At 38.9% G+C, this 14,916-nt stretch overlaps 1 protein-coding gene across 1 annotated transcript in view; it reads right to left on the bottom strand.

Moving 5' to 3' along the window:
* Positions 1-3,899: 3,899 nt before the first annotated feature.
* The window catches only part of st6galnac2 (ST6 (alpha-N-acetyl-neuraminyl-2,3-beta-galactosyl-1,3)-N-acetylgalactosaminide alpha-2,6-sialyltransferase 2), a 26,946-nt gene continuing 15,929 nt past the window's right edge, over positions 3,900-14,916 (bottom strand). The window contains exons 3-10 of the mRNA XM_034038127.3: positions 13,457-13,523; positions 12,173-12,347; positions 8,705-8,867; positions 8,021-8,159; positions 7,158-7,261; positions 6,146-6,229; positions 5,535-5,634; positions 3,900-4,481 (exon numbers count right to left, since the gene is read on the bottom strand). Coding sequence (XP_033894018.1) covers positions 4,302-4,481; positions 5,535-5,634; positions 6,146-6,229; positions 7,158-7,261; positions 8,021-8,159; positions 8,705-8,867; positions 12,173-12,347; positions 13,457-13,523 — 1,012 coding nt within the window. The 3' untranslated portion in view covers positions 3,900-4,301. The remainder of the gene's footprint in view (positions 4,482-5,534; positions 5,635-6,145; positions 6,230-7,157; positions 7,262-8,020; positions 8,160-8,704; positions 8,868-12,172; positions 12,348-13,456; positions 13,524-14,916) is intronic.

The raw sequence follows: 14,916 nt of genomic DNA, 5'->3' as shown, positions 1-14,916 counted from the left end.
ACAAACGCAACCCTTCTATTTTTGTTTTTGTAAACAGTGTTTATGTTCTGTAAATAAAACCTTTTGTTTTCATTCAGTTTACGTCCTCTTGAAGATTAATTTCCACCTCTTGACCACAATATATATGTATTGAGGTAGAGTGACTGATGGCCAAAGCAGACAGCGGCAGAGAAAGACGACATTCAGGCAGTAATTGCAGTTAAATGCGGTGGCACACTTTCATTCACAAACACAAATCAAAACTAACACAAACAATGATTGAATTATCAGGTATTCTGAGACCTTCAGCCCTAGAGGCTGTTGGGTAGTTTTTTCCTTGGTGGCCATGACAGCTTTCCCCTGGCCTATATTTTACACTGAAAACAGGTCTTTTTTAATGTGCAAACTTACATATTTGCAGCATATATATTGTGATGGGGTGTATGTGAGCGACGAGAATCTAAAGGCATTAGTACCTTTGGCAGTGGTGGTTGGCGAGCACTGTGGCCCCGAGTTACAGTTGGAGCCAAAATGGCCACCAGTGTCCAAACAAATTAAGAACAGGTGAAATCAATTAGGCTGCCACAAGCAGGTATAAAAGGCAGCTGGTTTTTGAAAGGGGTTTCTGGGTTGGGTTGGGTTGGGTTGGGTTGGGTTGGGGAGGGGAGGGGAGGGGTGTTGGAGATGAGGAAGGAGGAATGTTGGACACAATGGGGAGAGAAGGTAAAAGGTGTTTTTGTTTGGGATGAGGTAAAAGGCTTAGCCTTCCTCATGTTAGTTAGTTTATTATTTTGTATTAGTTAGTGCTCAGGGAGAGCTAGGTGTTTTGTTTGTTTATTTTGGTTGCTTCCGCTCACCTGACTGTGAACAAAAGTATGCTTCCTAGATCAGGAAACCCGGAAAAATATATTTGTAGTCAAAAGTTTACATACCCCAGTGGAAATTTGCACTGCGATTGGAATGCATTGTATCCAGATGTGACGTCGACACAGTGCTTTAGATCACCAGGTAGTGCTGTCTCCGCAAATTCCTGTTTTACTATATTTACAAACTTGGCTCGTGTCACAATTTGTTTTTATCCTGTGGCTCTACTGCTACATCTAGTGGCAACACAAGGTTATTACATCAATTCAGTCAAAACAACTTGCTGAAAGTTCAGCTCAGTTTCATGGAGCTCTGTCTTAGTTTACTGTGTTTTGTCTCTTCAACAAGGGATACAAGAAGAACAAGATTGTTTCCATTTTCTAATATGTCCACAGATAATAAAATATTGTTTTATATGTGATATTGGTGTTTAGAGCTGTCCAGAAACAATGTATGGTGTTTGGCTGTATGGTGTTCACTGTAGTATTCCTTCATCCTTTATTCTGACTTGACTGGAGGAACTATTGTGACCCCCATCAATTCATACTGTTAAATACTGAATTATGATTCTTTCTTCAATCTCAAATCATCATGCGATACTATGCCAGAACATAAAGATTTTGAAACACAAGTTCAGTAGCCTGTACACACTCCATATTAAACCGATAATGAAATGGTAGGCTCATTGATACATTTTTATATCTAGTTTGCCAGCCTTAAATAAGAATTTGGTCCTTTTTATGCATCACATTTTTATACATTTTGTTCTATCTTTGTCCATGGAAAATGTTTAGTCAGACATAAATCAACTTTTTGCTTTAAACCGACTGTGCCAGACTGTAATGGCTTAAGGCTGACAGTGTGTCTTTTTCTTGCTGTAATTAAACCATGTGTATTCAAACTTCACATTTAAAATAAGGGACCATCCATATAAAGATCTGATAAAAAGGGGCCCAGTTATAAGCAAAATACACCAGTGAGCCCTGTAAAGATTAAATGCGGCTAAAAAAATTAACCAACATACCTGTCAACTTTTGAAAAATCGGGGGGGTGCAATCCGTGATACCTTTTTTACTGTTTTCCCCTATGGGGGGGGGGGGGGGGGGGGGGGGAGGGGGGGGGGTGCAGGTGCTTGGCTAAGTATGTGAACTTGCCTTGCGCACTGAATGCATGCTTGCACAGGACTCCTCTGGGTCCTAAACCCTGCTATGTACATATGGGGATTGCAGTAATCACACAGCGGCCATGAATTTTGTAGACATTAAAGGTTTGCTGACATAAGGGGGGTTAAAAGTAGAATACGGGAGAAAATAGGTCCCGGGAGATGTCCGGGAGAAGGGTGCAAAATGCTGGAGCCTCCCGGTGAATATGGGACAGTTGACAGGTCTGAAACAAGCCACAGCAAACTTGACCAAGGGTACAGAGTATATAATTCACTAACTTGGTTTTCTCCAACCACTAGTGGTGATATGAGGGAACTACATATGTAGATTACAAAATAAAACAATAAAAATACAAAACTGAGTCTATATTCATACACTATATACATTTCTTTCCCCAGTTTGTCTGTCAATCTCTCCTAATATACCCACAGATAATAAATATTGTGTTGTATATGATTTCTTTATTTTATTTTTTTAATGGCACTGAAACAACTGGGATAGCTGTGGCAATATCCCACGATATCCTATTTCTGAACAGGATAGTCAATGTAGTTTTATGATTTTCTCTTGGCCCGAGTGACTACCATGACTCTCAATTCTTCAGATTATCTTTTCTTTGTAGATTTTGGATCATTATTACTTCAATGTATGTACATGAGTTGTTTAAATTTGGTTTTCAGAAACAAGAATAATGTCATTCCATCATTTCAAACAGAAACTGGATTAGCCAAAAAGGTTTATGTAGAGGTGTTATTTTAACTTGGCTGGAATCCATGCATAACGCTGACAGATCCTGATCCTGAACTGTGACAGAGAGCGAATGAACCCTCGTCAACAATCTCCCTCCCGACCTGTGAGGGCGCTGTATAACAGGAACAGCGTGCCCTGTACAACAGGAACAGCGTGCCCTGTACTGGACGGTCTGGCTGTTCATTCCAGGCTCAGTCGGAAGCCAGCCATCCAGGAAGGGGGTGGAGTCACAATGCCAAAGTCATCGCCCTAATGCGGTAGGCGATGTGTCAGTCATGGATTGGAGGAGACGTGATTGAACTAGCTGTCGCAGGGGGTGTAATGATGCAATCTGTTCCTTCGTTATGATTACTGAGAGGACCCGTTTACGAAACAGAAGTAATTATTGTGAGTGTTTCATGTTTTGTTTGTTTTTGTCACTGTTAGATGGCTCGCACAAACCGGTAGCTGTTGCTATTCGCCAGCACCAAACCCCGGACTACACTGCGCCCGTTTCATGAACCGTTCAGTTTCGGGACTGAAACCCTTGTTTTGCACAGAGCGATACACATGGCTGTGTAGAGCCTGTGCTTATTATTTAAGTGTTGTTGACACGCAACCCAGCCAAATAAAGGAGCTGTTTTATTGAACTTTCAGGTCTTTTTTTTTTTTTTTTTTTTTTTATCTCTACTCCTAATTATTCAGAGTGAGAATGGTTATTTTGCCTTGTTGAATAGCCAGCAGGTAACTTGTAGAGTTGGAATGTCCTCACCATCCGTCCTCTGAACCTGAACAGGCCCTCAGCCATGGAGCAGGCTCCCAGGGAAGGAGAATCAAGTCCATGTTACAGTCTGGTATCCTTGTCTCCTGGTATCTACACCACACATATTGTTCTATGTATAAACAGCTTTGTCACTGTGCCTCTTTGAAAATGAGAAGATTAGTTTGGATAATACAGGTATTTTCTAAACACCCTGCACATGCCAGTGGATTATGGCTATAAAAGGTGAATACATCACATACTGTTTTAACTTATGAAGAAGTCTAAACTCAAATCAAAGAAATTTCAGACAAAAACATATTAGTCTGGTGGACAATCTTAAGACAGACATTGAAAATGATTTGTTGTTTAAAGAAAAAAAAAAAAAGTATTTGTCAGCTAAATGCTTTTAGGTTGACTCATTTATTAAAATTAAAATGTCTTTGAAAAACTACAATTGCATTAGCTTGCAACCATTACAAAATGTACAGCAGCACTCCATAATTCTGAGAATAGCAGCAATTTCATTGTTAATCCAGTGTGAGGCATCATGAAGCCAGGGTGCTGCCTGCCTGGTGACATCTGGTGTCTAAAAATATATACAGCTACTTACCAAAATCACCAAGAAAAAAAATAAAATAAAATAATAATAATAGGCGTGTTCATTGAAATAAAAGTAGACCGGAGCTATCTTTTTAAAACCTCCGATTGGATCGAAGTGGGATGTATTCAGCATTCAGGCCAGTGAAGTTTCCTGGATTGTGTCTGACTGACCCGCAGGCACATCCCTGAAAGAAGGAGTGCTTTCATGTTGTCACTGTCCTTTGGTAAAGCCGAAACACGTTGAGCGAGTGGAGCCTCTTCCACAGCCGCGATTCCAGCTGCATGTCGTGATTGGCATAGAAAACCAGCGGCTTTTTCACTCGATCATAGTAATGATCCGAAAAGGCCCTGTAATTGTCTGTGATAAAGCCATAAGCAGACACCTGGGAAAAGAAAAGCAGTGTTTTTTAGTAAGCTGGCAAAGTCATTTTGCAATAGTGACTGCCAACACATTCAATGTGGTGCCAAGTGAAAATGCATTTGAGTCAATGACAAGCCAAACTGGTACAGAGGCAGAAAATCAAAAAGGTACATTTATGCAATTAAATACAAATGGAAGGGTAAAAGCTTCATGTTGCATTAATGATTTTTTCACTTTCTAGTAACTTATGATGTTTACAGTTTTGTTGCGCCAACATTTTACATACATCAATCATTTTAATTCCCCCGCCCCATCTACCTGGCCAGATCCTTGCATACTCTACTCTGAGTCCAAAGACATCACGTGATACATTGACATTTGAACTCTGCTGACCATACCTAGTCTATACTGACAGTATGAAGAAACTGTCAACAGAAACCAGACAGACATTCTCAGAATGATTGAAAATATCATACAAAAGGTAAGGAAATAGTAAAACTTATAAGTCCTAGTCCAAAGCCAGATTCAGTTATAAAACTGAGACAAAGTCTAGTACCAATGCAGTCAGCATTGCAAAAAAAAAAAAAATATAATAAAAATTAGGTGATGGTGAACAAAACACTGTCCCACCCAGGCTTTCAGAATTGGTAGTAAATTGATATTTGTGGGACAAATTGCACATTAAAGTCATTGCATGTAACTTAAGATTATCTATTCTGCACAACCAATATATTTAGTGAGCAAGGACCCCTACATCTGGTAAACCAGGCAGCCCCCATTCATTCTGCATATCTAGAAAACTTGCTGTGGTATAATGTCACATGTTAGTTACATACATCCCGTGCCATGACTAAAATATAAAAATTAGTGCAATCAGTATCATGGAAAAATAGATCACAGCCTACATGTTATAGGAGATAGAGATAGACAGACAGATAGAGAGAGATCCGATACTCTCAGTAAGTTTATGACATTTGAAGAAGTAGAGGGCCATTCGACAATAACGAACATGATGGGCACAGACCTCCTGTGGAAGGGCCGGAGTTGCCCATTCCATCAGTCAGCCTCCTCTTACCTCATCACAGGCATGGAGTGCAGTCATCAGCATGAGCGCCCCTGTGCTGGGCATATAGACATGTCCGTATGCCAGCTTCAGTAAATGGGACTTCAGGAACCTGACAACGATAAAGAACAACTTGTCTCCCAAGTCCTTCCTTCCTTCCTGTGTTACAGAAAATAGGACCCCTCTTCAGCCTTACACTTCTTACTACTGTATGCTGCAGAGCGAGGAAACTATGTGGAGCGAGCCTGGGTCACATTACCTGTGACACAGGAAGTGAATGGGTTGAGGCACAGTACCTGTCAGCACAATTATTGTTTAAAATTCCCACACACTCACAAAGGTCACAATTCTTAAAACTTTTTTTTTTTTTTTTTGGAGTAACTATACCTCACTTATCAACTAATTATAAATCTGCATTGCTTATGTATTTCCATTTAAATGTACGGTAACAATCTGTATGGTTTCTATACAGTTTACTGAAATACACAAAACAAAACTGTGACCTTACTAAAATAAATAAGTCATGCCTTCTTACAGCACAGTGAAAAATGGGGTCCAAAGAATGTGCCTCTAGAGGAGTCCCAACTATACTGTACACAGTTCCAGAACATCAACCTCTGTACCTGTCTTTGATGTATCTGATGAAGTCTGGGTGCAACATCTTAAACTTTTTTGCCAAATGGTTGGGACCAAAATATTTCCAGGGCCTGGAGACAGAAGAGAGACAGGTGTGTGATAAACACAATAAAGGAGAGATAAGCAAGTCCCCTACCTCTCATCAGCTTTAGCAACATTATCACTGGTCTCCTTACCGTTCACATTTTACAAGCACCACATGTACTTTCGGAACGTTTACAATTCCTTCTTGCTGGTACATTCTGTGACACAGTACCAGGAATGGCACTTCTAAAGCTATGGTGGCAAAAATCTACCCAGGTAAAAAAAAAATTAAAAAAATTAAAAACATCTTCATGGACCAGTGTTTCTCCTGCTAATCAGACTGGATTTGAAATCCCTCTCTCTTTTGGTATATTGCAAGTATTGTTTTTAAATGTCTCTGAATAAAGAGATACTGGGGCTTGGTTGATGCTGTGGATTAATGTTCTAGCCTTTCAGTAAATTTGCCAGTAGACTGAATGGCAGAGGGCGTGGTTCAAGTCATGCTTTGAGTTGTATGGGGAAGTTCACATAGCACAGTCTGCACCATGCCATGCTGTAGACAATGCCACCACCCCTCACCTACCATGAGCAATAGCTTCCACTGATGGATCATCTTATATCTCAACAATAACAGGAACCCAGACTCACCTGTATTGTTGGTGGCACATCTGTATACCTCAGGAAAATTATTATAGACAGGTGAAAACATGCCTCTTCTGTTTGCCACCTCTCACCGTTGCAATGAACTAGCACATCAGCCCACTGAATTGAAAAGGCAAGGGCTGGGCACAAACCACAGAACATACTGTTCAAAGACAAACCTCTTACCATTCAAACTAAAGAGCTTACCTATTTATTACCCCTCCTAAAACAACAGCAAGTACTTTACCTCAGAATTCCCTTGGGTTGAAGGGATGAAAGGCGCTGCCCAGGTAGCTGGGTAATGACAAGCCCTTCTAGGATGCATTTACTTACTGATCGCCTTTATCGTGTCCGTGGGGGACCGGGATCCCCTGAATCGCAGAGTGCAGCATCACGTAATCCCGCACCTCAGACGGGATGAAAATGTAGCGGATACCCTGCAACACACAATCCAGTGAGCTCACGTGGGGAAGACACTATTTTACACTGGAAAAATAATTTAACATCGGAGAGGTCGTGTCATAGAGAGGAGTGCTGAGGAGAGGCGCGCTGGTAATGACACCTGCTACAGCTTCCCCTCACTGTTTTGCAAGTGAACACCTAACCTGAACTCCCTCTGCTACAGCTGAGACTGCCAATTGTGTTGAATTGTGCCAGATTTCGTGGTGGTTTTTTGATTGAGGAATAAGTTGATTAACAATCAGCCTTTAAAAGCACATATTTTATTTGTGAGCCAAATGTGACTCAGTAAGTCAACATGTTCATTTACAATGAAAACAGACCCGGTTAGGAAGAGGTGCCCAAGAATTCTCTCTACTGCCGTGGGGGGCCATGGGTTCAGAAACATGTACAGAACTTCAAGTATTAGGACTGGTTATTCAATTCAGAACCATACTCTGACTGGATGCTTTACTTTGGTATCCCTTCATAGATCATATCATACCAGCCATGGTCGTTCCCATTGCAGAAACCCATTTGGTGCTAAAATGAAGGAATGTCCCACCCAGTCATTCTACAAAATGATTTGGTACAACCTGCAAATTAAAATGAAGGGGATTCAGTGATACCAAGATATTTGATAGGCAAGGGGTCAGGATAGGAACTGCTAGCCCGCAGTAGTTGTGCATGTTTTCACCTGTCACTACTGCACTGTGTTAGCATGCAATGTTGAGGACAGCCGGATGCTGCTCTATTACCTGCTCCTGTGGGATTCTGTGAAAGCCAAACGACCTGTAGGCAATCAGGGAATTCTTCATGGTGTTGGTGGTGAAACCGTAGAAAGAGGTTTTAGTGCCGACGTCCTCTTCAAAACCTTTGATCACTGCTCCATTTAACCTGAAGCACAAACAAACCCTGCTGATTAGTGCTAGGGGCAATATGACATAAGAAAAACTTAAAAAGAGTATCTTTTACCTGTTAAAGGGTTTGTTCCTACACAAGGTAATTAAGAAAGAAATACAGATCTGCTAAGTAACATATTAATGTTTAGAATGAAGAAGCTGGGTAGGGAACAAAATTAAAGGAAGGTTGAAACTTTTTAAATGTTGCAAGCTCAAAAATGTAAAAGGGACCAACATGAAAATGTAATTCGAAGCAACTTAAAATCGCCTCTCCACTCGGGTCCAAGAGCAACTAATTATTTCATGATTTCACCTGACTTCGTGGATCAGAACGTCCCACCCCAGCTACAATGGCTCTTAAACCAGCAGACGCCACTTGGTGCACGAGGCACAGACATCCGATCGGGGAGCTTTGCTTGAGCCATTTACAACCTTATAGAATTAACAGCAACATTTCACAACCAGCCCAACGTGTTGTCAAGGGGGCTTCGAGGGAATCTGTCAATAGAAATAGATTTTTTTTTTTTTTCAAAAAGACACCTGAAAACGAAGTCGTGCTCGTCGATGGCTCTGCCCTGGCGCGAGCCGTTCAGGATGCCCCCGTTGCCCACCACGGCACAGCGGATACAGCCGCCCCCCAAGCGCTCCCCAAACAGCCCACTGTTAGCCGTGTCATTGAGGAGCATCAGCGCTGAGGACACCACTGGAAGAGAAGGGCCGCAGAGACTTATCACTCAATTCAAACACTCAAATGTTTCTACTAATACACTGGTTCTCTAAAATAGTACTACATCTGTAACAAAACAAGGGAAGTCCATCTTTAATGAGCTCCATTTTTTTTTTTTTTTTTAAAACTACCCATCCATTCCCTCTTCATTTGGTTACACTGTTTTTTTCTCTGTATGTAGCTACTTATTCAATTTGCGTTATTTCCAGAAATAAGTAACCAACTTCCAGGTGGTCTTTAAAGCCGCCATTAACTGAAACAGCTTTCTAATGTGAAACAAACACATTATGATGGTACATTTGTCTTTTCAAAATTACATACTTTTCTTTTAGCCAGATTTATTAAAAAAAAAAAATTTAACGTAAATGCACTGCTTTCTAATCTGTGCTCATTCTACTGATTGTGTTTTTTAAACACATTAACAGTTTTAGTATTTTTCATTTTCAACAATATATGTGTTACAGTGTTGCCAGAGTATAGGAATATACCATTATTTCAATATGTTTTTGGAGAGGTTAGCTGCATATAGTAACAGAAGTTAATGTGAAACAAAAACAGGCTATATTTGTAGCTTGACGTGTGAACTGTACCGCAGTGTAAATGATCGATTTCAGCTCCATGTTATTATATGGGTTTATTCAGGTTTAGTACCTCACAAGACTATATGCCAAAAGGAAATTTTATTAACGCTACTTCTGGAAATAATGTGTACATATTCTTGCCACTGTCATTTAACCAAAATGCTATAAATCCTATCGACTGTGTGCCACCAATACCGTTTAATTTACACATCACAGCCCACCAGAATTGTTAAGTAACATCCTGTACACTCCAATCATTTTTACATTTTTCAAATTACTTCCCACCCACCTAGTCTTCCGGTGTTTTTTTTATATGTAAATCTAGCGAAGTTGACGATCGGCGAGTGCAATAAGTTGCAGTAGAAATGGATAGATTAATTTGTGTTAGAAATTGATTTATTAATTTGCTACATGAAGTAACAGTTGCGGGGACCAGCACTGGTATTTACATGTACAGGACCCGAGGATGACCCAAGCCCCAGTGCATTATTTGTCAGGAGGTTTTGTCAAACAAAAAACTAAAAATTGAGACACCATTTATCTACAAAATGTGAAAAAATAAACAATTTTAAAACAAAAACAGGAATTTTGCCATCAGCAACTTTCAATGCTCAAAATGACAACATTCCTTGAGACCTGGTAACGAAGACTCAAGCCCAGAAATCTCATTAAAGTTAGGTACATTATATAAATATTTTACTTTCTATATACACAAATGATTAAAAAATGCTGATGTCAAAAACAGTGTGGCAAGTGTTCCGTGGGAAAAATCCAAACTCCAAGGTGGTCCCTACATTGAAAAAGGGTGGGGACCTCTACACTAAGGGGAACATTGTTATCCTCATTTTGCACATTTCACAGTAAGACATACAACGATTGTACACGCGTGCAACTTTTCTACATACTTCTTTTGGATATAACAATGAAAATGAAAAACTGAATAATTAAATCATGAAATCGATAAATGATTGAGAATACAAAGAAAGAAATTAGTTATACAATAAACATTGCTGTTTTCTGAAGTCAACAGTAAAATGTCTTAACTCTTAATATCCAGGAATATAACTAGCAAACCTCTGATTAATAACAAAGCGCTTCACTTGACACACACACTTTTACAGCTTGTTTACTGTGTACATGACAATACCTGTTTATTTTGAGCGAATACAAGACTGATCTGAAGGCAAATATAGCTATATATTCGCTAGCTGTGATGTAATGCTTTGTTGTTGACCACTGAGGTATGTTTGAAAACAATGGAAAAGACAGAGAGCAGACTGAAACTGATAAACAAAATCTTAAAATATCGTTTTCGTTCCAGAACGTAATACATACATTTTCTTTGTTTCTGTTGAATTTTTTATTTTTTTTTGTATATCGTTCTGGTTCTGTTTCAAATCTCTGAGCCACTGGAGTGTAGGAAATTTAAAATCTTAGTGCAGGGGTGCAGAAATCAGGACTACAGAGATGTTTCTCTCATTGATTTACTTGTTGTGTCCCTCTGTTTCGCCACATCAAACATTAAACTTCAAATCTCATCAAGCTTTAGAAAAACAAGACTGATCTTGCACTTGGATTAAACTGAGATTTTTTTTTATCATTTTAATGATCCTCTCACACAGATTTGTCTAGGAATCAAACATGGCCCTTCGTAACATGGATGTTGACGTACCAGTCTTAGCTTGTAATAACCTGAAAATACAGCTGCAGGGTTCCCGTATTCATTCCCATTGAAGACACACAACTAAAAGATGCATTTTAAAAAGATACTAACTCAATTACGCATTTAAAAGAGGAATACTTTTTTTTTTTTTGCAATGAAGTGCTACAAACTCATCTATTAGGCATATTGGTAAAACATATTGGTAAATTAACATGGCTAACAACAAATCTCTCCTAATCATCCTCCTCCGTGTTGGAGGAGTCCTCCATATAATTTGACATTTTAGACAACAACTTCCGCTTCTTTGAAAATGGCTGCCTGTATGTTAGTACGTTTTTGTTCGTCTTTTCTCAGCAGTCAGTCACGTTCTTGTTGGTGTACTTGGGCAGTCATATCTTTTGTTAGCGATTTTAATACAAACATCATTATACTTGAATTTAAGACACAGGCCATTTTTTTTAGAAAACAAATTGGTTTAAAAAATGCATCTTAAATTTTTTTAGTCCAACATTTTTTTCATGAATAGAGAATTTGTTCTCATCAATCAAGCACTTGTTTCACATCATTAAGGTTATTCATGCATCCAATATGCTCGAGAGGAAGTTCAGGAATCAGGGTAGCTGGGCTGTACTGTGCCCTCTGATTCACTGGGATTTTACCCAAATAGTTGATCGAAGCTCTGTTTTATACCTCTTGGTTCTCACCTGTCCTTGACTACTTGCTTTACCTCAGTTTAGGATTGAGTGTCTGAAGTTATGGATAAAACCTCATTTACATCCAGAAGTACAGTAGACCATACTTGTCTTTCTCAAGGCACAGTGCAGATGCTATGATGTGTTCTAATTTTTTTATTTAAAATAACATTTCTCCCAAATGTATCAACAAGCAGTGCTTCGAACATAAAGATCTCTTGTCACTAAAAACACTGCAATTCCCTCGGACTGCTCTGAGACCCACCCTTGTTCAGGCTCCCTTTACACGGCACTCAGGCTACAATGAACAGACTCCTGATGGGAAAGAGACTCCAGCTGAAATACCATTGATGGGCAGTCCTTTCCAGCCGTAGGGTGGAAGGTAGTGCTGCAGGCGCTGCCACTCGGAGGTGCTGAAATGCTGGCTCCTCACGAGCACGGGGACGTCAAACTGGAAGAGACTGTGGAGCTGTGGCTGTACTTGTATTCTCTGCCGCAGCGACACAGTGCATTTCATTGCCTGAAGAAACAATATGGGTTATACAAAGTGAAACGCTGCAAACAATATTATATGTGTTTATTTGATTTAAATAAACACATATAAAGAGCATATATAGCTATGGACAAACGTTTTGCATCACCGATAGAATTAATTCATAAAGTCGAATGAACCCTGCTGAATGTTACGTTGACATATTGAATTACATACCGCTTCATAGTTTTCCCCATTTACTTAAACTGGAAAATTTAAAAATGTGACATTGACATCTAACATGAAATACTGTACTACTATTATGGCTTCCAGTAAACTTTTGCGATATCATTTTGTAGTTTATTTAATTACGTGATGTTAAAATAACAGATTTAAATAATCATATAGTTAAATTAATAAATGTGAAGGAATTTCTCCATCAGTTTTTCATGATATTGATGGTTATAAACAGGATACTGTATGGCTTTTAGTTGTTTGAGTGCGAGATGATTTTTCTTTGGTTAAATAAATTAACCTAAATATACTGTTCATTATCCATGCCAAACCTGCCAGTGGCCTTTTGCACAGAATGTAGAATGGGTGTTTGAAACAAGTCTGTGTACCAAGTTGGCTAACTCGAAGCATTATCCAAAGTTATTGTATTTTATCTTGCTCTTAATTGTATTAATACTTGTACTGTGATTCTTGAAGTGTATTTTTGTTTATGACTGTACGTCACCTTGGATAAGGGCGTCTTAAAAAATAAATAAAAACATAATAATAATAATAATAATAATAATAATAATAATAATAATAATAATAATAATCATCCAGGTAAAAGTTAACATTGTTTGATCAGTGTGACACTTTGTTTTCTTTAACCGATATCTTTGAACAGATGTGTACCTTCGCACTAAATTCCATATTGCACAGTTTAAGCCCTAGTGCAGCACTCTCAGTGGGTGTGGCTGCATGTACTTTAGTGGCACTTATCCAATTGTGATGCAACTTGAGCATCAAATAGACTGCTGTTAGATTCTTCCATCAGGTGCACAAGTGTTAACAGTTACAGATAGGCCTTTACATTTTGTCTTCTCAAAAACATTTCAAGGTGTTTCACATAGGAATATACACAAAGGTTTATTTTTTCTTTTTACCTTGCTTTGCTTGTTCATGGAAGTCTTTCCCTCATCCTGAAATGTGACGCTGGTGTCCACCATTAATCTGGAATCAATAAGAATACCAACAGACCCTCACTAAAGGATGATGCACACACAGGGACAGTCACATAGATCTTGGTTTGCGGTTACAACTGTTTTTGAAGTAGTTCCCATTCCCAAAACAAATGCTCTTGCACAGCTTAATCAAAAACAGGATTGAGAGGAACGGTAGTTCCTCACGCCAAGTTATCAGCGAGAACTGCCAGTGACTTGCTGTACAGCAAGGATAGTTTACGTGTTTTCAGGGTATTGGCGCAGCAAAAGAATCAGCCAAAAGCACCATTTCACTTTTAATTTGTAGTTCCCAACACGTCGGTGAAATGTAGAAAATAAAAAAGTCAATAAGAGAAGTCGCCAAAGGTAAAAATGTCCTTTTTCTCCCATTTTTTTGCAGATTTTTGCAGACCCCAGACATTTTTATCCATGCATATGTATATTACAGGACATCCGATTTTAATGACAATTAACTTGTTTTGTCAACATGGAAATATACTAGGGAACACACTTATTGTGACACATGATTTATATTAAATGATTTATTTGTTTTAAAATGGAACATTTGCATGCAAAAAATCATGGTCTGGCATGCGTGGGATTTGAAACTATAACCCTCAGTTTGCAGGCGTGTTGTGTTACTGTCACTGCTACAAGATTAATTGAGAAAACAAGCAGTATTTTGAAAGATTAAGTCAGCCAGCTGAGAATTCTTGGGACTTATTTTTTCACATTTTGGAGATGTTGAGAGTCGTCATCATCATCATCATCCTGAGATTGATCTCTGAAAAATGTTGGTTTCCTGTCAGTGTAACGCTCATTGTGGTCCCTATTGGTGCAAGGAAGTACAGTTCCTCTCAATACTGGTTGATGAGAGTAATGCTATTTGTGGTCTCCACTAGACAAAAAGGAATGTTAATTTCTGAGAATTAGCTATGCTGAAGGATAGCCTATATATATATATATATATATATATATATATATATATATATATATATATATATATATATTTGGTAAAAGTAAAACAAATAAATAAATAAATAAATAAATAAATAAATAAAGCTCTGAACCTGAATGAGAAACTGTGGGTGTGGCTGAGCAAGCGTGTGAGCTGTGACTGGAGAGAATATGCAGTGAAAGTGCCAAGACTAAAACGTAGGGTTATTTCAAATGTGTTTGTTTCAGATCTTTAAATACAGCCACCAGACATCAGTACTTTAAAGAGTAGCTTGTCGTCCCCCTCCCCCCCCCCCCCACCCTGCTTCAATAAGAAGCTGTTGTAATTTGTTGCTCAGAAGGCGAGACACAGTTAAATAACAACCTGCAGAGGAGAGTCGTGAGGATTGTTTACACTGTGTAACCATAGGTTGTTAGAAAAAATATTACTGTGAAAGACTGAGCAC

The sequence above is a fragment of the Acipenser ruthenus genome, chromosome 17, assembly GCF_902713425.1.
Source record: "Acipenser ruthenus chromosome 17, fAciRut3.2 maternal haplotype, whole genome shotgun sequence".
Classification (NCBI taxonomy): domain Eukaryota; kingdom Metazoa; phylum Chordata; class Actinopteri; order Acipenseriformes; family Acipenseridae; genus Acipenser; species Acipenser ruthenus.
This window is presented reverse-complemented; position numbering and strand designations above follow the sequence as displayed.